The following is a 25,408-nucleotide window of genomic DNA, read 5'->3' as shown; positions in this document are numbered from 1 at the left end:
CATTTACACTCTCCGATCCAACTCATACATCACCATGTGCTAGTATAACATCAGTTTACCTCTTTCTATCAAAATTACCAAAGTGCCTCAGGAAATGGGATAATGTTTGGGGGAAATGGAATGCGTATAGAGGCAACATCTGCACCTCCTCATCAGATCGGGAGAGTGAGTCACCAGAATTACTACATGATATTCCTGAAGTGAGTGAGGGAGGAGGGAGCAATGCATGGGATGTTTAGTGACAAGAATGATCGTTGTCGAGATCCAATGATTTTACATATGTCGGTACTGTACTATGCTATATTATAATGTGCAATAAAAAGAGATTTAAAAAAATTACCAAAGAAGTCACTCCCTGAGGAATTCTGCCGATCATTCATCTTAAAATAAATCAAATTGGAGACCCACGGGGTAACAATGTAGCAACAAAGTAGTAATGGGTTAGCAAAGTAGCAACGCAATAGTATCTCACCTTCCGGTGGGCTTTAGGTACATCCTGCTCTGCTGGTACTTCGTCTGGAGGAACAATGCCGCAGTCAAAGAGGAAATCCACGCTTGGGTTTATGTCTAGTGAATCTAAAAAGAAAGGACATTTATGATATGTCTATATATTTATATACATAAATATATTGAGCTATCTCTTAGCACACAGATCCCTAGACTAGCCTTTTGCCTGAGTGGAAGGTGCCATTCAAAAGCTTTCATCGCTCTTCAATGACCAAGCCCTTCTCACAAATACAGCGGATGTGCTCCTGAGTCGTTCAGAGCGTCTATGTTTGTTACTCCCATAAAGTGATACACAAACTGGGGAGTGTCACTTCAACAACGCTGCACCAACTGCCATCATTGGTGGATTAGGTGGCGGGCATGGTTCACCTCAGTGGGCCCCTTAGGGGACACGAGGAATACCCTTTTGCCCCAGCGAAGTTTTCCTGTAGTGCATGGTATGAAGGTACTCACTCTTGGGGAAGTCAGCCTCCAGGTCCTGCCCTGGCTCCTCCAGGACATTGGCCATCTTGACAGCCATGGCAAGCACATCATCTCTTGCTGGCCCAAACAGGTCACAGTCCTCAAGAAGCCCCTCTCCACTCTGATCACTGGCCAGGTCTGTGAATACAAAGCCCTGGTCAGAAGGTGTCAGACATCTTCTTAGACGACAAGGCCAGGCATGATCATTGCATTATTTGCTGCACCTCTCGGCACCTAACTCGACTCTGAAACGGCTCCAGCAAGGTCCAAGCCTGAACAGGAGTCTCATGAGCCCACTGCTCACAACAATTATAACACTAGTTCAACACGGTCACAGAAATTCTGTAATCTCCTGTGTTGGGTGGCGGGAGGGTAACAGGAGTTGCGGATTCGAAGTGATCTCCTTCATGCAGACAGTCTCCCATGGACTCCTGATCAACCACTAGCAGCCTGCATCCCCACATACATACGCCTGACATTCAGTTTGCCAAGACAGGTTAACCTGCACGGAGCAACTGAAGGGGCAACGCCTGACTGCCTTCCTAAATGAGTGCTGGGAATTGGGTCAGCAGTGCAGAACCAGAGACTACTACAGCCTAGGACCTGTAACCAATCACATGCATGGATGAGCAAGAAAAAATGAATAAATATGACCCATATTACAAGGTGGTAAGGGCCAACTGCTGAAAAAAATTATTACCCATGCCGAGCCATCCTGGGTACAACTTGGCCCCACTACAGCATTTACGGACCCAACCAACAGATGGCGAGATTATCTACAGAATGTGAATCCATCAACTGTTATAATTAAATTGTACCCTTGTCACTAATTCACAATGTCTGCTAGAATGGAATAGCAAGCTTTACAAATACTCAAAACAAAGAAATTGGGTCCAGGATGACGTGCCCCCTATTCCTCCTTACAGAAAATAAAGTTGTAAAAAGAAAAAGAAAATTACATTAAAAGCCTTATTACCCATAATTGATTTCTCCTTTCTAATCTCGCCGACGTGTGGGACTCTGAAACATGGTCCCCTTTGTTCTTTAAATGCCTGCACTGTATTTTTTTAATTAAACAAATGTGATTTCATCACTTGAAAAGTGCTTTGATAGCAAAAGCTTCATGGCATTGAGACGCAAACAATGAGATTTAGCAAAAAATTACAAAGATATTTCGTCTCTCTCTTGAACGCCACACAGAACTAAATCTAGAACAAACCAACTGAGCTGTTTCTGATCTTTCATACACTAACAAGACTGATAGACTCTAAAGAATATGATACACCCCCTCTGAATGGGCGAAACATGCTCCATTAGGAGTCCCCCCCTAATTCTCGGTTGGAATCTCAGAATGATGACCAGAGTGGGCACCCAGTAAAAACCATACCCTGCGGAATGAGTAAAAACTAGGTACACACCTGAAATAACACAGATCTCTTACTGTCTCATCCATCTTCCAGGATGAGTCTTACCTGGGAAGACTGGCAACTGATTTGCTGCCCCAGTAAAAAACATGCTTCCCTCCAACCCCTATAGCTACATAAAGGCCTAAGCTTCTGCCACATCCTGTTTCATCAGTCCACCTGGAGACAGATTTCTTCTACCCAAGCTGTATGTATGTATGTATAGGCATTTATATAGCGCACTACTTACCCGGAGGGTCCCAAGGCGCTTCGACCGCTGCGAAACCCTTCCTGGCTTCCCTGAGAGATGGTCCCTTAATGGGTATCTCCAGGGTGAGACCAGGCATCCCCGGCGGTCTGGTGGGGCCGTTAGTGAAGATGAGGCAAGCTAATGCCCAGAGTTGCCGAGTGTGAACGCTGATCAGAGTGGGCACCAAGGCGAGTGAATTATCGAGTCCGCTGACCCTGGTCCATAAACCTGCCGCGCCGGGAATCGAACCCTGGTCCCGGGCCGTCCTCTGCTCTCGGGTCTGCCGCCTCTAACCAGGCTGCTTTTTTGGCCTTTTCTGTATTTCTCAGGGAGGTGTTGCTTGCTTTCTGTTCACACTCTGTGGGCCTCAGAGTCTCCATGACTATATATTACTCAGTGCAGGACCGGTCTTGTGTTAGTGGAGGTGGGGTAGAGGGTTCGGGATGTAAAATTCATCTCCCCAAAGAGCAGCCCTCATGAATGCGCTACTCAGACCCTTAGGTATGTCTGACCCTTCTATTGCTGCTGCATGGGCTGCTTTGTCTTCGTCTGGACTTTTGGTTCTGCTTTAGTGACTCCTCGCTATCAATGACTTCCTCTCCACTTGGTTGAGCACCCGTAAAGTCACTAAATTAACCCGAGCTTAATCCCTTCTAGCTATGGCACAAAACACACAGGCCTAAGGCAATCTGTCCAGCATTCATGCCGTACCAAAACAGCAAGAGTCAAAGTGCAAAACAATAAATATCCCGAACCGAATTAGAAAAACAGAGTAAAATGTAATTAATAAAATGACAAAAAACTAATGAGGGGATTTTTAAAGGTTTAAGTAGAAGTAACGCCAATGATACTCAATGGTCACAGTAAACTGGGACCTAGGAGCAATTTGAGGCTTACTACGATGGAATGCAGGTAACACCCATTTAGGTTTGTCCTAGTTAAAGATTTTACATTCTGACCTAGTTTTATACATTCCAATCCACCACAGTAGTACACTTATAAAGTCCCCCTGCCCCCTCCCGGACCTCAGAAGGGGCCCGTAAGGGAATCACAGGTTGTCAGCGGGGCTACCGCCCAGGTCCACTTGACACTGGTGAGCTATGTTGTTCCAGGAAAGGCCTCTTGTAGCTTGCTTGCTATCTTCCTAGCTATTAAACAGGAAGTCTGCCTTATGACTATTGGAATCTTATATAGGTCCCGGAAGTTTTCTGATGCGAGTGCTTGGAGGTGCCACATTTATGGCTGGCACTAGCTAGTGGGCGGGCATGAATCTAGGACACTCCCAAACTAATGGGGAAAATGCTTCCAGTACCAACCCTACCCACTTGGGGCATTTTCAAGATGGTTAAATACTTCAGCCACACTAAACGAAGGCCCTGGGGGGAGTGTGGGGAGTATACAATGGTAATCCTAGTGTCCTCGCACCATCTAACACTAAAACCCAGTTTCAAGCTACTACTGTACATACAATAAACCGAGAGACAAATCTGGTTTGACAAAAGCAGAGTCTGTCAGCAATCAGACAGACCCACAGGAATTATTATTATTATTATTGTATTTCTTATATAGCGCCAGAATCGACTCCCGAAGGGGTATCTCCGCGCTTGCCTTGGGAACCCGTCCTGGTTTTTCCCTGTGAGATAGCCCCTACAGGGCATCCCCAAGGTGAAAGCCAGGCATCCCGCCGCAGGGGGGCCGTTGTGGAGATTAAGCAAGCTTAATGCCCAGAGTTGCAGAGTGTGAACCCATGATTAGGTCAGGCACCGAAGCGAGAATTATCGAGTCCGTGGACATTTGAGCTCAACACCCTGCCGCGTCGGGAATCGAACCCTGGTCCCGGGTCTGACCTCTGCTTCAGGGTCTGCCTGCTCTAACCAGTGAGCCACACTTCTCCAATTGCCTTGGTATCCTGTTCTCTCCTTTCATTTGAACCCAAACGGTTATATGTAAACCGACCAGTCAAGCAGGATTAAACACAGTGTCAACTAGGGTGCAAGAGACCCCACATTGCATATTCAGCATTTTGTTTGCACATGGGAGGCATTTCACACCTATTAAAGGCTAATTGCTGATTGAGAGAAGCTAGAGAAGCAATGCAAATTAGCCACCAGGTGTTAGGAATTCGAGGCTCGGGCGCACTGGAAGACCTTGACATGCGTTCTTATCCTCAGGTTCCCCTTATGTCTTTACACACGATCCCTATGGCAGAACTACCAAGGCAGCCAAAGAATTGTAGACTCTCCCTTGTGCACGTAAAGAGGCGCGTCAGAACGTAGCCATTGCTTGGCTTACTGTTCCGGTACCACGCCCCCTTCCCACTTCCTGGTTACAAGAGATTCCCTTCCTCGGCAGTCGCTGTGTCAGTCCTAGCATCTCTCTGTTTCTGAACGTTAACTCCTTTCGGTAGTGCTCTGCCATTCTTCCGAATATCACCCGCATCTTTCAAGTTCCTCCTGTCCGGTGATCGTCACTCTGTGCCGGTCGATCTCAGGTGCCCCGCCCTGCAATCTCAATACCTTTTGGAGGGGGCTTTTCCCCTGCCTGGGAATCGAGCCTCGTATCTCCTTACCAAGAGCGTGGAGGACGCTCTTCCTGACAGTGTTTCCTAAACGTCCTTTTTACTGTACGGAGCCCCTGTTCTCTGACAAACTGTTTGGGATTATTCATCCTTTCTCCTGCTGAGAGAGCGCGCTCCGCTCGGAATAGCTTCCCGGTGTCTCTCCTCTTGAGAGTGTCGCTGCTCCGCTCTTTGTCCCCGTGGGAGCCGGCCAGGGCACCTCAAGTCCTTCCCCCATTTCTTATATTTTCTGGTGTGTATAGTGAGTGTGTGTCCTTTCACGAGTTCTGCTCTCTCCGGCCTGGTATCATATTCCTCAGGCCTTATCCTTCAGCAAAAGTTCACCTTAAGACAACTCTTGGACATCACTGGGGTAAGAGAAACTTGGTGGTATTGTAGGAGGGTGGATACCTGCCTATGGTTGCCCCCAACTTTTTTGCATGGTGTTTTGCTGGTTTTCCGACTTAGTTGACCTGGGACCCTGCTATTCAGGGGCCCAGGCCTACTGCTCTCTCTGTAAAATGGATTCCATGTACCTTAGGTGCATTTACCCATTGGTACTGGGCCACCTTATCAGACCCTGTAACTCAGGGCATAGGTGTACCCAGGGCCTACCAGGGGCTGCAGCATGTATTATGCCACCCCTGGATGGCCATCTAAATCTGACACAACTGGCTGCACGACAGCTGGGGCAAGGTGGTGTAATCACCCTTTGCTGTAGATATAGTATACCTATATCTAACCCTAAAATGGACACACAGATTCCTATCAGTCACTCCTATGGCAGGCCTTGACAATCCTGAAGGCAGAGTGCTTGGAATCGTGTGAGATGGTGCTCTGGCATGAGCTGAGCCCGTTTGCAGCTTGCGGAACCAAGTCCTAATAGCTGTTCCATGATAACGCATACCATATACTCTTAAGTGCATTATAATCCTCGCGGTTATATGCTATCTTTGGTATCGCTTAATCAAAACATGTCGAGTAAGGTGTCATACGAATTGGAATACTAACCCCTCGCCAATTCTGGCGACGGGGTTAGCTTTCCACCCTTCTAGAGGGACACGACATGTATGTAACTGTGAACCCCGGTTAAAGTTAACTCAAGCCTCAGCATCACAAAATGGATGCTGCCACCACAGACACAAGTCTGACCTCCTGCTCCTGGGAGTCCTTCCAGCGAGGAGAGCTTGGACAAAGGGTTTCCTGTCGGGGGCGGTGCTAGCACCATCCAAGACAGGGTTTTGTGTATCCTGGGTAGGCAGGGCTTTAGAGGAAGGTGACTGCAAGTGGCACCCAGGTGCTCACTATGCATAGGCCGGCTAGAACCAGTTCCAGGGGCACACCAGCCCCTGAGCTGGGGAAAGTCCGGCATGGGAGAGGGGTGTAACCACCCCCCTTCCTGGTCCCACCCATGGGCAGGACGTGCCAGCCCCTTTCCTTAGTATAAAGATAGGAGCGGGCCCCCTTCCAAATTAGATCATCTTTGAATCCTGAAACTACTTTCTACGAAAGGAACTCAAGACATCTTCTCAAGATTTCTCCCTTGTGACTAAGGAGTAGTCACCCTGCATCTGCGGGCACCAACTAAGTAACCTGCGGTTTGCTGCACGTCTTTCCTCCGGAATCCGACCGACCAGCACGACGAGACCCGGCTTCCCTGGCACCTCTGACCTCTACCTGCATCATCAGCCACGCTGAGATTCGTGGGTGTGACGAGACCTCGAGGGACCGGCTATCTTCAGAACTGCACTACACTTATCCAGCACAACCGCCGAGGGATCCTCGAGTGAGTGCTTTGGGGTTCGAGAAGCCCTAACCCTGAGCAGCTCCAGCACCGAAGTCCAGCCCCCCAGCATCCACCAGATCTGCGTGGGGCCCTTCTGTTCTTTGCTGCTCACCGCGTTGTCCGGCTACTTGCCTGCTGGCTTGTGGCCCTCTTGACGACGCACCACGACGACAAGACCGCTGGTCTGGTTGCTCCAGACTGGCCCTTGCTCCCCTCCAACAGAGGAGCACCCCGGACCCTCCTGGTCCACTCCAGACGCCATTTTGAGTCCACCGCGTGGGCTTGCATTTGCCAAGAGTTGTTGCCCCAATCCTGGGTCCAGCGACGTCGACAGCAGATACCTTCGTGGGACAGCTCGCACCTCCATCCTGGTCGCCGACAACGCCTCCTGGTCCGAGAGACTGCAGAGCCCAGCGTCGCCCACTCACCTGGTCGAGGTGACTCCGTCCGGTGCCATCCTGGTGCCCATCTAATCACCGGCTAGTGATTCAGGACTTGGTCCCCTCTGCTTACAGGTATCCTCCATCATTGATCCAGGCTTGGATCCCTCCGAATCTCTTCACTGGTCGCCTGCCAGCAACTTCTTCTTTCAGACTCCATAGACTGCAACGAGGATTCCCGACGTCTTTTCAGACCTATGCAGCCGCAGCCCCTGGGCTAGGTAACCTGAGCATTTCGGTGCTCCAGCATAGCTTAACTATCTAAAGGCCCAGATCCTTTTTCGTTTCAGCTCTACCTAGTCGGATTCGTCCGATAACACTAACTTTACGAAATCTAGCATCCATAGACTTTGTCCCGCATCCCGCGTGAGAGTGCACACTGCACCCGATCCCCCTAGGCCTCCTGCTAGTAATCTGAAGGTTCAGTAGTACAGTCCTAGCGATCCCAAAGCCTTTGAGACTAGTTACTTACCTGCTAGTATTTCGCATTCCACTTAAAGTATTTTCGTAAGTTTTGTTGTGTGCTTAGCTCCCTGACTCATAAAGAGTTCAGGGTAGACTTGTTATAAATAAATATCCTTTTATTTTCATAACAACTTGTGTGGTGTCCTTTCACTTGGTGTTCAAGGGGTATATGTGATGGTATAACAGCTGGCTTAACACGCCCTCTAGAGTTTAGCCTAAAGACTGCTCTTGTCCATGCTACTAGGATAGCTGGTCTATAAGGTTGACTTACAACCAATCATCAATAAGGGTCGTTTGGAATGATACATAGTGATCACTAGAATAGTGAGCACTGCATATCAGGCCAACTTCTCACATCCGTAGTCTGCAATTTGGGATCAGTGCAATACAAGACTATGCCATCCCCAGAAATGACTTTAAGATCCGGACTGAAACGGACAGTTTTGCCCGAATCAGAGACACCAAGCAGAGGATTTTTTGTTGACGCTCTTGGGACACGAATGCCTTTGTAAGCATTGTGTCTAAAGAGGCTCCCAGAAAATTCCTGCGGGGAGCCGGTTTGACCTGGGACTTGTCGGCATTGATGGATAGGCCAAGAGATCGAAACACGTCCTGACAAAGACTAGTGTCTTGAAGCAGCTGTTTGCAAGACTGTGACTTGAGGAGGCAGTCGTCCAGATATGGAAAGATTTGGACGCCCTGGAGACGCAGGTAAGCCACTACTGGAGCCAATACTTTCGTGAAGACACGAGGGGCGGACCGGAGGCCAAAAGGCAACACCTTGAACTGGAAGTCTCTCCGTCCCACCGGGAAGCGCAAGTACTTCCCATGCTTTTGGAGAATTGGAACATGGAAGTAAGCATCCTGAAGGTCAATGGTGGTCATGAAGTCGCCCATGGAGAGAAGACGCAAGATCTCTACTAGTGTAAGCATGCGGAAGGATTGGCTCTTGAGGTACCTGTTGAGTGCTCGCAAATCCAGGATCGGTCGCCAGTCTCCCGTCTTCTTGAGTATTAGGAAAAAACGGGAATGGAAACCCTTTCCCCTCTGAGACTTGGGAACCACTTCGACGACACCTTTCTGAATTAGAAGACTAACTTGATGGAAAAACTCCTTGAGGTGTGGAGGAGGCGGGCCAGACGGAGTGGGAGGAGAAATCTTGATGAACTCTAGAGCATGGCCCTTTACCACAATGTCCAGAACCCAGCGGTCCAAGGTGATGGAGGACCACTGAGAAAAGAACAGGGAGATTCGACCTCCAACACTGGGGGGATACACAAGTCATTGTCGTTTTGGAGTGGATCCTCTATATGAGGATTTTCCCCTGTGGGATTCGGACAACTGCTGTCGGGTGGACTGCTGTTGGTTGGATGAGTAACGGTGATTACCTTGGAGGTAGGAGCGATATTGAGTGTTTCCTCCACGAAAAGTTGAGGAGGTGCCGCATCCGCGTGCAACACGAAAAGGCTGCTTCCGAAACTGTAAAGTCCCTCATCTACATGCGCCCCAAAAAGCAACTCACCGTCTTACGGCATATCCAGGATTTTGGCTTGTACTTCCTGGCGGAAAGAGGGTGACCGTAACCAGCCCTGCCTCCGCAAGACCGCTGCCCCAGCAAGCTGACGAAAGCCAATGCACGCAATGTCAACTGCGCAATCAATAATTTCCTCCGATGTCCTCTCTCCGTCCTGCAGAATCTTTAAGGCTTACGCCTTGGAAGCATCAGGGAGGGATGAGGGCCACCAGGGCAGACAAGTCCGACCACATCTGGCGGTCGTAGCGGCCTAAGATGGCTAAAGCATTAGGCGCCCTCACTGTAGTGAATGCCATAGTGGAGAATTTGCGTCCAATAGCGTCCAGGCGACGACCCTCCCGATCCGGAGGAACCGTAATTGGAGATGTCGGATTACGGGAACAACGTTGTGCAGCTTGAGTGACCACTGAGTCAGGATTTGGATGAGCAACAAGGCACGATGGAGAACCAATGGGAGCCTTGTATTTTTTCTCAAGGCAAGGCAGTTGTGCTGATAGTGAATTTTGAGTTTGCATTAACTTTACCCCTTCAGTCCATATAACATCTATGATGGGTATAGTGAGGACTTGCTTGAATGGTTGATTTTTAAAATCATAGAGGAAACAGTCCTCCTCCCTCTGGACTCTGGGCAGCTTGAAGCGCTGGGCCGCTCTATCCGTCAGCTGTTGGAATCTTGCAATATCCACCGGAGGCGAATCCCCGGCTCAACCGGAGGAGGGGAAGGCGTCTGGATTTGGTAGTTGGCCCACTCCGCCATGTGGGTGGCGTCGTCATCATCATCATCATCATCGTGAATTTCAACATCTTCCCGTTCTGGAATGACGTCGTCAGGGTACACCGTTGTGTGTATTTTCACTGAAGTCTGAACTTGTGGAGAAGGTGTTGGTGGCTGTGGTTGTGGAACAGTGACAGGAGCCACCGCAGCCACATGAGGCACAGGCGGACCCTGTGGAGAGGGCGGGAAACGCCGGTTGTAGTCATCCAACATATGTTGGAGATTTGAGATGAGCGGCAAAGGCAATGTCGTAGTTGGCACCTGCACAGAATGTTCTTCTGCCTGAGAAAATTGGGCGTCATCATCATCATCACCATAATCCTGGCACTTGATAATCAAATCCGAAGGACTACGTGCCACTCTGAAGGAATGATCCACATCTTTGTCAGAGTCAGAGTCCTGCTCAGAGCCCGTGGCAAACATGGGCGAGGGAGGCTGTGGATCTGGGATGGATAGCTGGTCAACTGGCCGCTGACAAGGATGATGCAAGGGTTTGGCGGCGGAAGAGCCAGACCCGGTGGAAGACAAGGGCACCAAAGGCAATGAAGCAAATGAAGAAGGAACCACCGTCGACGGTGTCGTCGCCGGTGCCGACGATGGCAGAGGCGTCAACGAGGTCGCTGCAGAAGGATCCACCGTCGACGGAACCATCGTAGACGGTAAGCTCGTCGACGAAGTCGTCGGCGTTGATGAAGCCGCCATCGACTGAGTTGTCGTCGACGGGACAGACGACGAAGAAGATTTCTTGTGAGCTTTCGTCGACGATGATTTTGCTGACGATGAAGCAGATTTCTTCGTCGACGACAAGGCAATAGGTATCGTCGACGAGACAGTTCAAGCTAAGCGATGCCTTAGTCGACATGGAAGACGTCTACGTTGCCGTCGACGACGATCCAGAGGCTGTTGTCGTCGTCACTGTCGCCGTCGATGATCCGGAGACAGCAGATCTCGTCATCGGGACGATCGTCGACGATGAAACATGTTGCAGAGCAGAAACATGATGGGAGGCAGCAGAAGACGCCTGAGAGCCAGGTCTCGTGGGTGTAGAGGTAGTAGGAGGTGGTGATGACACCGCAGGAGCCACAGACAGGGAAAGTTTCTTTCTTTTTAGAAAAGGAGAAGGCATATCCTGCCCACTACTACACTTGGAGGTTGCTTTAGAAGGTCCAGACTGCAAACTTTCTGCATCCGACATGCTGAGAAGACTGGAAAACTTGAATAAGTTGAGAAAACTGAGCAGAGCTCAGGGAGACTCCCTTCACACGACGTGCGGACGTAAATCTGAGGGTCTGAGCTCTGAGGAGAAGGTTCTGGAAGGGTGCTGGCGCCTGATTTGCTGTAGTTTGGACTAACATAATGACAGGAATATGTTACAAGTGTTTTATCTCTCTACCATGTTTTCCTATGTAGGAATTGTTTTTAAGTATTTACTATGTATTTTCTAGTATTATTTTATGTGTTATGTATTTACATACATATGATGTTGGTATGTTATTGCTATTTTATTTACCGTGGGACTCCCACTTAGACGACGGGGAATATTCAGGCATGTGAATCTATGAAAGACACCCTAATACTGGAGAACGTTATCTATGCATTGTTTATTCAATGCAACTTTATTTGCCTTCTTTTTTGTGCTCATCTGCCAACTGGTCTGTTACAATACGGCCTTTCAAGATGTCTCCCTAGATTCTTCCTCAGATGTTCTCATTGCCCACCAAAATCTATGCATCTTGGGTGACAAACACCTGGTTTGAGAAGCCGGAAGTGCATCGCACCTCATTGCTCATCTTTAACTTTGAGGCTCTTGACCTCCAACAACTTGTCTCTGGATCAACTCACTGCAGAAGGCCGTATGCAGGTTTTCACAGGATGATGTCAGCCTTGTTTCCCACCAGACCACATCAACCTAGCAGAGATTTCACGGTCTTCTCAATACACTTGATTGTAGGTCTCCTAAGTGTGGAAACCTCATTAGTATCTAGCCAATCTTCCACAGTTAGGTGCTAATCGAAGGGGGCACTGCAGTCCTGCTTCAAGGTCAACCATAGTAGGTCTATGCAACTTCTGCCAAAAGCCCTCTACCCCTACACCATAAACGTCACCCTGTGCAGAGGACTTAACCTTCATGCACAGTTTAAATGACATGCAAGTTGTACTTCTCACCACTTTGTTCAGTTCCCTGCTGCTTATTAAATCCAGGCACACATTACACAAAACCCAAAACAAATTCAATCCTTTCATAGAATGCAACTGCATAGGAGTATAACAACTTAGAATGGTTGAAAGAAATATAGTGCTAGGGAGCAAGAAAAGCTATGAGAGCTTTCAACACACTCTAGCATGAGTTACCCAGTTCTCGCTGAACAGGGTGGAACATTCTAAGTAGGCCAGTGTATAGAAACTCACGTCCCAACTTAGAGGCACCTTGTGCAATGAGCACTTCTTTACTGCATGGTTGCCCAATATGAAAAGAAATACTTACTGCTATGATCTGATCAAGTGGGAATTCTTTTAAAACCTCCTTTGAACTTTCCCACTTATTTTCCAGCCCCGGCAGAACTGCTCCACTAACTGAAGCTCCTTAATCCCGTGAATTCCAAAGCACTCTTACCACAAAGGTCTGAGGATGCCTTGTCCAGCTCCTCTGCCTCCGCAATCATCTCAGCCATTGCAAGGATATCCGCCTCCAGAGGGTTGGACGGGATCTTCCCCTTCAACTCTTCAATTGCCTCCACAATCTTGTCTGTGTTTTCTAGCGTGGTGGGCAGGAACATTGGCACAGGCACCTGTCAGAGATGAAAAAGAGGCAGTACAGTTTAACGCCAGATGCGATCTCATGAGGACACTAATCAAAATATACAACTTAATTCAACAACTAAAAAACAACCTTGTAATTCCGAACACTGAGATATGGTTTACTTTACAAGGGATACTGTAAGAAAGTAGTTGGGGTGGGTCTCAGACCTCACCAAGTATTAAAGTCATTATTTTGTATCTGGTCCAGGTATATTACTTTAATTTAAACATTAGCTCAGTCCTGGGCATCTGGGACACAGAGCAGTCGAGCTTAACTCTATAAGTGGAAAACATTTATCAATGCCAAAACAGTTAATACGTTGAAAATACAATACAATAAAAAGCCACTGAAATTTATAAAGATTGTATAAATTTTACGGAGGGAATAGCCATCAAAATCGCAACAGGGGAGCCAGAGATAGTATTTTCGACGGTTTAGAGTTTCCTATCGATAAAAAGCACAAAGTGCCAACCCTGGGTATCTAAACAGGGTCAAAGTGAAAAGTTAAGGCTGACCGCAAGTGAGCGTAGGTCAGCTACAAGAACCATCTTCACTCTGGTGAAAAGTTTACCTACTGACTTAGTCTATTTTGGGAGGAATTAGATTGTCGGCGTGACTGGCAGGATCTACGAAGGACTCTTTGACAGCAGGGTGCTGCTCATCATTGGTCCCACGTAATCTTCCAGATTCAAACATAGAAACTTTTCTTGAAGTTGAGCTGCTTTCGGCAGGTCATATCGGCAAGCTGTATCTAACGGGTGATGCAACGCTGGCAGCTACGGTCCGACAGCAGTCCAATGGTGGACTCTGGTTCTTTGAGGAAAACATTACTAAGTGTCCACTTCCGCAATCTTGAGGGTGAACTCTAACACAAGTCAAGGGTCCAGGACCTTCTGGGCACCACTTGGCGAGTTAGGACTCAATCTCCCAGAAGCCATCAGTGGGGTCCAGTTGGAACTGGTCAGCTGAGCTCTTCTTCGCTGCAGGTTTCTTGCAGCTTTTGAGTTCCTGATACTCAACAGGAGGCTAGCCAACAAGTCCATGGAGTCCAACCTTCTGTCCTGGGTTTGAGTGGAACCAGGTGCAGCCCCTGAGTTTCTCTCTTTAACAGCAGGCTGTGTCCTTCTTTAGAGTCCCAGTCCTTTGGTTCAGCAGGTGCAGACTTCCTCTTTTCCACAGGTCTAGCAGTGTTCTGAGGAGGGTAGTCAGGGGTGTAGCTTTTATGCCTGGCACATGCTTGTGGATGAGCAATAGCAGTAAGATTCCCACAGGCAACCCTACACACTCTTACATCACTTCCTGGGGTTTGGCACCAAACAATGGCACAGTGATTCTCTCTGCCCAAATCCAAGATGTCCTAATCTTCCTTTCCAGAGTCAGAGTTCTGGGCACACCTCTGTGGTGTGGCTAGGGAAATAAGGATAACACCCACTCCTTCCCCGGTTCTGGAACAGGATTTATCCCAACTGGCATTGGTGCCACTCACGATACTTAGACAACCAAAGGGGCAGGCCTGTGTGAGTTACATCTGCCAGTGACAGGGACTGCCCCTTTGAAGCTTGTGCAGTTGGTGACAACATCCCCCTGGCCAACCAGTCAGGAGGAGGTCACATCTCTTATTCCCTTTCCTGAGAGCAATTCACATCTCCCACCAGGCTACCACATCACAGCTGAGGATTACTTCAGAAAAGGTTTTATTTCCGGAGTTTTATAAAGCGCAAACTTGACCCAAAGGAATCCGCTATCTGAGCACTTTAGATGGACACTAGTTGCGTTACATAAAGACACATTAATTTTTGTTGAGCACGGGGAGATTAAGTGATTTTCCCAGAATCACAGGATGTTGAGCGTCGTCCCCAAGATTTAAGGTCAACTGCCCTACCCGTTAGGCCACATCCTCTCCCCAAATAAATACCATGTACCGTACCGTCTGGGCACTTGGAGCCGAACTTAGGGGTGATGTACAGCAATTCAAAAGCTAGGTTTAGGCCTCGCAAATTGCCAGTTTTGAAACCGCCATGCTAAGCTGCAGGAGCAGGCCTAGAGTGGTGTTTTTTCTTTGTCCCCGTAGTGGTGGCGCCATTAGCGTGCACTCCACTAGTGGATTTAACTTGCACGCACTGGGTACAAAGAGTACCATCCACTAGAAACTTGTAGGTAAGTTAAATAAGCCAATCAGGTAATAGCCAATTACACACTAGGCTCACCGGAGTACGGATTGGAGTCTAGACGGGGCCTTCCTGGAGAATTTTTGCCACAGGACGGTGTATCACGATCGACCTGACAGGCTACCAATTCCAACATTTCTGCCCAGATAGTGCAAAGAGTTGGATACCTAGAGGACAGTATAAGCCAAGACAGATTGCCTCGATCTTTTACAAACTCACTTCCACTTCGTGGCAAGACTCTCATCAGAGTTTGCACACCACTCTAGGACTTCCGTATCACTCTCAGTACTCCTCAAGACCAGAAGTAGATTAATCGTCTTAGAACATCTAGTTCATGCCCTCATCTCTTATGAGTTAACATTTGGTGAAAGGAGCCGTATGGAATTTTTCCTTTGACGATTTACTTGGAAGCACTCTCTTCCAATTTACAAGCCCTGAAGAAGTCCCAAAGGGACGAAACGCATCGGCTGTATGGTGCTTATTTTGAAAATAAAGAACTTTGAAAGACAAGAAAACGTCATCTCTCGCGATTCATTATACTTACAATATTGTTGTTTGCAGAACTTTGTGGTGCACCTATGCGGTTGTTCATTTTGAATCTAGTTCCCTAGGGAATAGGCACAGTTACGGTGGGTGCCAGTCAGTGTGCACACAAACCCCAATTGTAATCTAGGGGAAAACAAATACTTGGGGAGATAGGTGGTTAGGTGCTGCTAGCAAGAAGGGTTCATCGTTAGGCTTTTGTTTTTAGCCAATTACACACATACTTTAGGGATCAGACCACATTCACTGGGCCCTGGAATTAAGTGACCTAGTGTTCATAGTCCGTTAACGAGCACTAAATCTAGCAAAAAGTGGAGGCCAAAAGCGGGTGCAATCCAGCAAAACGAATAGTTTCTCACCTGTCTGTGTAGTTTTGCAGCTTGAAGATCTTTCTGGATTCACTATGCTGTGCAGTATTCCGCGGTCTTGTGGTTGGGTCCGGAATCGTAGTCTTTTCTTTTTTTTTTTCCTTAGCACAGGTAGGCATCGACGTCCCACCTTTCGGTGTCTTGCCAGTGACGTCAGCACGCTTCCTGCGGAAGTACCCAGTCTTGTGCGCCATCTTCGGATTCTTTTTTTCTCATGTTTGTTCTGTTACCGAAGTAATGGAAATGTTCTAGTAAGTCATTCACCGCTTTAACCTTCAAGGTTTGTTTGTTCAAGTAATTGTCCATTTTTTCAACCCCCTTCCTCTCTAGCCTCATCTTTCTGACGGAGGTGGGTGGGTTCGCTAGTGAATCCAGAAAGATCTTCAAGCTGCAAAACTACACCGACAGGTAAGAAACTATTCGTTTTGCAGCGTGAATCTTTCTGGATTCACTATGCTGTGCATAGACTTTGTAGCGGTTTCTCATTTTTGTGGCGGCTGGGTGGAAAATGAGCGTTGGTTATTGAATATGCGTTGAAGCACCTTTTGTCCGACTTGTGCTTCCTTGTTCATCTGTATATCCCCGCAGTAGTGCTTTGTGAACGTGTGCACTGAAGCCCATTTTGCCGCCAGGCATATGTCATGAATGGGTGTGTTGGCCAGGAAAGCTATTGTAGCTCCCTTTTCCTGGTAGAGTGGGCCTGTGTCCCTCCTGCCAGTTCTTCCCCTGCCTGCTTGTGGCAGAATTGTATTGTCTGTGCGATCCATCTCGCAATTGTTCCTTTAGTTACTGGTTTTCCCATGAAACTCTTTGCGAAGAAAACAAAGAATTGCTTTGTTTTCTTATGTTCCTTTGTCCTTTCAATGTAGTGCATGACAGCCCTTTTGGCGTCTAGGGTGTGAAGAGCTCGTTCAGCGCGTGTTGTCGGTTTCTGGAAGAAACTTGGTATTTGTATGGTTTGATTCATGTGGAACCTTGACACCACCTTCGGCATGAAGTGTGGGTACGTTCTCATTACCACCCTATCATTGTGAATTTGGATGTCAGGTTCCTGTAACGTTAAAGCCTGAAGTTTGCTTACCCTGCGCAGCAAGGTGATTGCTACCAGGAAAGCTGTTTCAATTGTTAGCCTCTCTGGGAAGCTTTGTGAATTGGTTCGAAAGGATGTTTCATCAGTTCTGTTAGGACCAAGTTAAGGTTCCATGCAGGTGGTGGCACCCTCTGTGTAGGCGCAATCCTCTTAGCTCCATCCAGGAATCTTTTAACCACTTGTGAGGTGAAGAAACTCTTACACGTCTCCACTCTTGTGTAAGCGACTATTGCTGCTAAGTGAACTCTCAAGGAGGATGAGCTTAGTTTCTTGTCTAGTAGGTGCGTGAGGTATCTTAGCACCGTTGAGTCCCTTTGCATCTTATTGTGCAGCTTCTCTCTCCTGCACCATAGAGTGAATCTCTTCTATTTTTATTACATAGCACTTTTGCATGCTGGGCATTCGTACCTCCCGAAGTACCCTCAGCGTGCTCTCTGGTAGTTTCAGATGCGCAAATTCTATGTCCTCAGGAGCCACGCTACAAGGCTCAGGCTCTCTGGCTCTGGGTGCAGTACCTCTCCGTTGTGCATGGAGAGCAGGTCCCTTCTCCTTCCGAATCTGTGGGGTACGCTCTGTGCCATCTCCATGATCTGAGAATACCATATCTGCCTGGGCCATTGTGGTGCGACCAGTATCAGTGTCATGTTGCTCGCTCTGCACTTGCTGAGGACTTTGTGCATCAGCAGTATCTGGGGAAAAGCGTAGGCAAATGCCCTCGACCAGTCCATCCATAGGGCATTCCCCAGGGACCCCTCCACGGGCAGCCTGGATGCGAAGCTTCGGCATTTTGCATTTAGGCGTGTTGCAAATAGGTCCACCGACGGTGTCCCCCACCTGTCGAACAGCCTTCTCATCTCCTGTGCATTGAGCTCCCATACGTGGGTTGCCGATGTCTGTCTGCTGAACCAATCTGCTTCTACGTTGTCCTTCCCTGGCAGATGTATGGCTAGCAGGTCTATGTTGAGAGGGATGGCCCAAGCCCATATCTCCTGCGCCAGCTTCGAAAGAGTGGCCGATTGTGTTCCACCCTGCTTGTTGATGTAGAACATCGCTGTTGTGTTGTCCGTCTGGATCAACACCCTCTGGTTGTACAGTTTTGTCTGGAAGGCTTTTATAGCAAGGAAAACTGTCTTCAACTCCAGGACATTGATGTGTTTTACTGCATCTGAAGGTGTCCACAGACCCCTCACTCTGAGTTTCTCCATGTGAGCTCCCCATCCCTTCTGGGATGCATCTGTGGCGATGGTCACCGTTGGCGTTGGCGGCGTTAGAGGTTTTCCCCTTGTCAGGTTCCCCATGTTCCACCATGCCATTTCTTTCTGCACTGCGTGCGTTACAACCACTAGATCCTCCCAACGCCCTGTTGCTTGTGACCATAAAAGTTTACAGTGTTGGTGTGGCTAATGAAAAAGCAGTGTGAAAGTGAGTGAAAATAGTGAAAGGTGCAATACTTAAAATTAGATAGGCTAGGTGGATATAAATGATTTATTGGTATCCCGCAGACTTCCAACTCTAAAAACTCAGTGCAAACACAGATTTAACAAAATATCCGTGATCAGTAGTGGTCAACATGTTTCAGCATATCAACGAACATTTTTCATGCCTTCTTCAGGACCCGTTGTAACATAACTACTGCTTTTTATGTGAAAGATAAAAAAACATATCACCTGAAACATCCAGAGTGTTAGTACAACCACATACCATTTGTTGTGGTTGTTGCGTTGTTGCGCTTCACCCCACCTGGCTGCAGCTCAGGTTTAGAGGAGCACCGCTCTGTCCGTCGGTGTCTCCCGGCAGTCTTCCGAGCTGTCTGGGGAGCCACTGCTTTTTCATTAGCCACACCAACACTGTAAACTTTTACACGACCTCCCTTTATAAGTACACTTCATGCACATTTGACTACGGCTAAGATAACAACTAGCCGTGTGTTATGTCTCCTGGGCAAGGAGTACCCAAATGATGCAAAAGAGGGCGGTACAGTGTGGTTTCTGATGGGAATTTTTCCCTATGCCCTTGAGTCTTAACTCAAATACTATCACACTTAGTTCACTTTGTTGGTTCCCACTAAGTTGTCTGTATGGTGTTGGAGCTGCGTCCACAGTTGAGTGGTTTCTTCGACCTTTAGGTACTCTTTTGTGTATTGAGAGACTGTTTTGGGGCATGTACCTAAGGTGAGTCGTTAAATTCGCCCTTGGACCCTCTTATTAAAGTGTTTGTTTTTTGTTCTTTTTGTGATGCCCATCATCATGAGCCTACTGGAGGTGTCAGCTCCGTCCAGAGCTATCTTGATGCAAGAGTTTGCCACATTCTTCCCCTCTTCAACTAGGTTTTCAGCTCTGTCTCTGAATTCCTGAGGCATATTTTGTATCAACTTGCCCAGTTCCTCCATGATTTGGTACTGATGCCTGTTTAGTAGTGCGTTGGAATTGGCCATTCGCCAGTGCATCGCAGCATTCCTTTCAATTCTTCTCCCTACCAAGTCCATCCTCTTGCTCCCCTTGTCTTGAGGTGGCCCTGAGGTACTAGGCACATTAGCCCTCTTCCTTGCCGTGGCAGCAATGATTGAGTCAGCTGAGACCGTGCCCTGGATATAGGATGGCTCCTTGGATGAATGTTTATACTTCTTTTCAGTCCTTGGGGTGACTGCCTTGCATGTAGCCGGCTCCTTGAAGCTTCTTTCCCTTGTGCCATGACACTTTCCAGCATTGGCAGGTACTGGCTCCTGGTCTGTGTGGGGAGCAATGTCTCGAGGAGGAAGTCAGCCTTCTGCTGCTCTTCGTCGAGTTTCACCTTGAAGACGGCCACTGCATTCCTGATGACTGTTGTACACCCCAATGTCATTTGGCGGCGAAGGCCTCGAAGGATAAGAGTCGACGCTTTCTTCAGGACTCTGTGTCGACCTCTTGCCAGTCGATCTCCTGACTTTCCGAGGTCGCCGAACCCAGGAGCGTCCTGCGGTCGTCGTCCTCCTCATAGTAGTCAAAGGCGGCCTCGTCTTCGTTCGGTTCGTCGAATGTTTCGACATCCTCCGACTGTTCCTCGACTTCATCCTCTTCCACCTCGTGCACCTGTGGCTTGGGCTTCGTCAGGATTATGTAGTCTTTCATCCCGGCGTCGAAATCCTTTTTTCGTTGCTTCGAGACGCCTCTTCTTCTCCTCCATTTCGGCAGCCAGATCTGTGTCCAATGGTTCGGCCGGTCTCTTCTGCGGTAAATTCGGCACCAAACCTATTTTTGGTGTCGAAGGTTGCAGCGCCGAGCTTATCATCGGCGTCGGCGCTGGGGCCTTTTTTGGGTCATTCTCCCTCGGTGTTGGACGTTCCTTTTCGGAGACGTTTTTCGACGGCTTTAGCTGTTCTTCAGCTCTCGGCGCCGGGGACTCCTTCTCAGAGGATCCACTGGGCTTGGGTTTTGGCGCCGGAGCTTTCGAGGATTTTCCCTCGATCTTTCGAGACTCCGGGTCTCTCAGGGCTTATGGGGCCGTAGAGTCTCCTACCATCTTTGGAGTCTTTGTAATATCTGTCTCTACGACTGTGTAGCCGTCGTCTTCGGCAGCGTTGTTGTCTCCTTCATCTGAAGATAGGACCAGGTCTCGAAGGGATGGAGGCTGGCCCTTGCCCTGCATCGTGGCGTTGGCTACTCTCGGCCTCGCTCGAACTCGAAGAGTTTTTGGCATAAAGGCGGAGCAGGCGTTGCAGTCGCTGCTCTTGTAGTTTACCGGTAGGCAGAGGTTGCTAACCGGGTGCTGGTCCTTCTGCGCGTACTTGTGGTGGCAGTTTGCGCATAACTTGAAAGGAGTCTTGTACATCTCATGCGTTCAGGGGGCCCCCTGCGCTCGCATTCCTCGATGGAAATTCGATTCGAAGTTCTTGAACTTCCTTCCCTCCTTCGTCGATCTTCTCGATGATGTAGTCTCCTGAAGTCTTCTCCAATGTTTTTCGTCCAAAAACTGCGTGTTTTCTTCTTCTTTCTCCAAAAATGTCTGGAGCCCTCTCAGGAACGATCCAGACCCAACCGCGAAAAAAAGAATCTGAAGATGGCGCCCAAGAGTGGGTGCTTCCGCAGGAAGCGTACCGACGTCACCGGAAATACACCGAAAGGTGGGACGTCGACGCCCACCTGGGCTACAAAAAAAAAAAGAAAAGACTACGAATCCGAACCCAACCACGAGACCGCGGAATAATGCACAGCATAGTGGAACCAGAAAGATTCACGCTGCAAAAAAGTCATTTCCTTACAGATATTAACTGAAGTTATGTTCCGTTAAATGTACTTATTAGGCGTGCGACTGCCGGGAGGCGTTGCGGCGCTGACAGCACAAGCTGCATCTTGGGTGCAGATCCATTCTCAGCTCTGTGTCTGGTAACTCACCGGAACAGGGACCGACACGGGCACCGGCACTTTCTGGCAATACATATGCATGGGCACAGGTACGAAGATGGGGACAGGAATTGGCAGCACGATCACCTGTGGCTTCCAGTCCTCCTCTGAAGAGGAACAAGCAGAAAAACATATTTAGAATTTCATTGTGACGACATAGGATGTATAAAGTGGTTCCTAAACATCGTAAAACGGCTGGAGTAGAATGCTTACTTAGTCTTAGAAATCTGTCCGGAAACAGAGCTTATAATCATCCATAACTGTATACTCACATTGCTTATGTCAAGATATGTGCTAAAAATGGTCATAGTCTACTTGTCGGAGGTAACCCGTTAGCAAAAGAAAATTTACTGGATGCTCACTACTGCACTGACATTTCAGTATCCTGAAAACATGACCATCAGGGAAACACTAGTATAAGAAACTCGAACATTTGCATACCCAAGACATTCTTTTATAAAATCTATGGAAAAATACAACGCAATGATCGAAGCCCGCAAGGTGAAGCATGGCTGTTAACTAATTGCTGAATGAGCTTTAACATACTAAACATCTGGGATCAAGGGTGCTACGACAACAGGTCTCACATCCACGCCCACTAGCAATAGATTATTTTAGCAGCACTTTCCCTTCGGTTATTCAGCTGCGGTATCTCGCACTGCTACCCCATCAGCCCAAACACTTTCCTGCCTGTGACTCAGCTGTGGTCTCTCTCACCCTGCTACCCATCAGCCCAAACACTTTCCTGCCTGTGACTCGGCTGTGGTCTCTCTTGCACTGCTACCCATCAGCCCAAACACTTTCCTGCCTGTGACTCAGCTGGCGTCGCTCTCACCCTGCTACCCATCAGCTTACATACTTTCCTGCCTGTGACTCAGCTATGGTCTCTCTCGCACTGCTACCCATCAGCTCACATACTTTCCTGCCTGTGACTCGGCTGTGGTCTCTCTTGCACTGCTACCCATCAGCTCACATACTTTCCTGCCTGTGACTCAGCTGTGGTCTCTCTTGCACTGCTACCCATCGGCTCACATACTTTCCTGCCTGTGACTCAGCTGTGGTCTCTCTTGCACTGCTACCCATCGGCTCACATACTTTCCTGCCTGTGACTCGGCTTAGGTCTCTCTCACCCTGCTACCCATCAGCTCACATACTTTCCTGCCTGTGACTCGGCTGTGGTCTCTATTGCACTGCTACCCATCAGCTCACATACTTTCCTGCCTGTGACTCGGCTTAGGTCTCTCTCACCCTGCTACCCATCAGCTCACATACTTTCCTGCCTGTGACTCGGCTGTGGTCTCTATTGCACTGCTACCCATCGGCTCACATACTTTCCTGCCTGTGACTCGGCTGTGGTCTCTCTCACCCTGCTACCCATCAGCTCACATACTTTCCTGCCTGTGACTCAGCTGTGGTTCCTCTCACCCTGCTATCCCCCAGCCCAAACACTTTCCTGCCTGTGACTCAGCTATGGTCTCTCTCGCACTGCTACCCATCAGCTCACATACTTTCCTGCCTGTGACTCGGCTGTGGTCTCTCATGCACTGCTACCCCATCAGCCCAAACACTTTCCTGCCTGTGACTCAGCTGTGGTCGCTCTCACCCTGCTACCCATCGGCTCACATACTTTCCTGCCTGTGACTCGGCTTAGGTCTCTCTCACCCTGCTACCCATCAGCTCACATACTTTCCTGCCTGTGACTCGGCTGTGGTCTCTATTGCACTGCTACCCATCAGCTCACATACTTTCCTGCCTGTGACTCGGCTTAGGTCTCTCTCACCCTGCTACCCATCAGCTCACATACTTTCCTGCCTGTGACTCGGCTGTGGTCTCTATTGCACTGCTACCCATCGGCTCACATACTTTCCTGCCTGTGACTCGGCTGTGGTCTCTCTCACCCTGCTACCCATCAGCTCACATACTTTCCTGCCTGTGACTCAGCTGTGGTTCCTCTCACCCTGCTATCCCCCAGCCCAAACACTTTCCTGCCTGTGACTCAGCTATGGTCTCTCTCGCACTGCTACCCATCAGCTCACATACTTTCCTGCCTGTGACTCGGCTGTGGTCTCTCATGCACTGCTACCCCATCAGCCCAAACACTTTCCTGCCTGTGACTCAGCTGTGGTCTCTCTCACCCTGCTACCCATCAGCTCACATACTTTCCTGCCTGTGACTCGGCTGTGGTCTCTCATGCACTGCTACCCATCGGCTCACATACTTTCCTGCCTGTGACTCGGCTGTGGTCTCTCTCACCCTGCTACCCATCAGCTCACATACTTTCCTGCCTGTGACTCAGCTGTGGTCTCTCTCACCCTGCTACCCATCAGCCCAAACACTTTCCTGCCTGTGACTCAGCTGTGGTCGCTCTCACCCTGCTACCCATCGGCTCACATACTTTCCTGCCTGTGACTCGGCTTAGGTCTCTCTCACCCTGCTACCCATCAGCTCACATACTTTCCTGCCTGTGACTCGGCTGTGGTCTCTCTCACCCTGCTACCCATCAGCTCACATACTTTCCTGCCTGTGACTCAGCTGTGGTCTCTCTTGCACTGCTACCCATCAGCTCACATACTTTCCTGCCTGTGACTCAGCTGTGGTCTCTCTCACCCTGCTACCCATCGGCTCACATACTTTCCTGCCTGTGACTCAGCTGTGGTCTCTCTCACCCTGCTACCCATCAGCCCAAACACTTTCCTGCCTGTGACTCAGCTGTGGTCTCTCTCACCCTGCTACCCATCGGCTCACATACTTTCCTGCCTGTGACTCAGCTGTGGTCTCTCTCACCCTGCTACCCATCAGCCCAAACACTTTCCTGCCTGTGACTCAGCTGTGGTCTCTCTCACCCTGCTACCCATCGGCTCACATACTTTCCTGCCTGTGACTCGGCTGTGGTCTCTCTTGCACTGCTACCCATCGGCTCACATACTTTCCTGCCTGTGACTCAGCTGTGGTCTCTCTTGCACTGCTACCCATCGGCTCACATACTTTCCTGCCTGTGACTCGGCTTAGGTCTCTCTCACCCTGCTACCCATCAGCTCACATACTTTCCTGCCTGTGACTCGGCTGTGGTCTCTATTGCACTGCTACCCATCGGCTCACATACTTTCCTGCCTGTGACTCGGCTGTGGTTCCTCTCACCCTGCTATCCACCAGCCCAAACACTTTCCTGCCTGTGACTCAGCTGTGGTCTCTCTCACCCTGCTACCCATCAGCTCACATACTTTCCTGCCTGTGACTCGGCTGTGGTCTCTCATGCACTGCTACCCCATCAGCCCAAACACTTTCCTGCCTGTGACTCAGCTGTGGTCTCTCTCACCCTGCTACCCATCGGCTCACATACTTTCCTGCCTGTGACTCAGCTGTGGTCTCTCTCACCCTGCTACCCATCAGCCCAAACACTTTCCTGCCTGTGACTCAGCTGTGGTCGCTCTCACCCTGCTACCCATCGGCTCACATACTTTCCTGCCTGTGACTCGGCTTAGGTCTCTCTCACCCTGCTACCCATCAGCTCACATACTTTCCTGCCTGTGACTCGGCTTAGGTCTCTCTCACCCTGCTACCCATCAGCTCACATACTTTCCTGCCTGTGACTCGGCTGTGGTCTCTCTCACCCTGCTACCCATCAGCTCACATACTTTCCTGCCTGTGACTAAGCTGTGGTCTCTCTTGCACTGCTACCCATCAGCTCACATACTTTCCTGCCTGTGACTCAGCTGTGGTCTCTCTCACCCTGCTACCCATCGGCTCACATACTTTCCTGCCTGTGACTCAGCTGTGGTCTCTCTCACCCTGCTACCCATCAGCCCAAACACTTTCCTGCCTGTGACTCAGCTGTGGTCTCTCTCACCCTGCTACCCATCAGCTCACATACTTTCCTGCCT

At 49.1% G+C, this 25,408-nt stretch overlaps 1 protein-coding gene across 5 annotated transcripts in view; it reads right to left on the bottom strand.

Moving 5' to 3' along the window:
• The window catches only part of ZMYM3 (zinc finger MYM-type containing 3), a 539,665-nt gene that overhangs the window by 261,134 nt on the left and 253,123 nt on the right, over positions 1-25,408 (bottom strand). For 3 of the 5 annotated variants that reach the window (XM_086918270.1, XM_086918269.1, XM_086918271.1), the window contains exons 16-19: positions 21,519-21,634; positions 12,794-12,968; positions 961-1,107; positions 473-576 (exon numbers count right to left, since the gene is read on the bottom strand). In XM_086918270.1, the coding sequence (XP_086774396.1) occupies positions 473-576; positions 961-1,107; positions 12,794-12,968; positions 21,519-21,634 (542 nt within the window). The remainder of the gene's footprint in view (positions 1-472; positions 577-960; positions 1,108-12,793; positions 12,969-21,518; positions 21,635-25,408) is intronic. The other 2 variants (XM_086918272.1, XM_086918273.1) reach the window with 1 other exon arrangement.

The sequence above is a fragment of the Lissotriton vulgaris genome, chromosome 4_1 (genome assembly GCF_964263255.1).
Source record: "Lissotriton vulgaris chromosome 4_1, aLisVul1.2, whole genome shotgun sequence".
Lineage (NCBI taxonomy): Eukaryota > Metazoa > Chordata > Amphibia > Caudata > Salamandridae > Lissotriton > Lissotriton vulgaris.
Note: the sequence above shows the minus strand (reverse complement) of the source record. Positions and strands in the feature narration are given on the sequence as shown.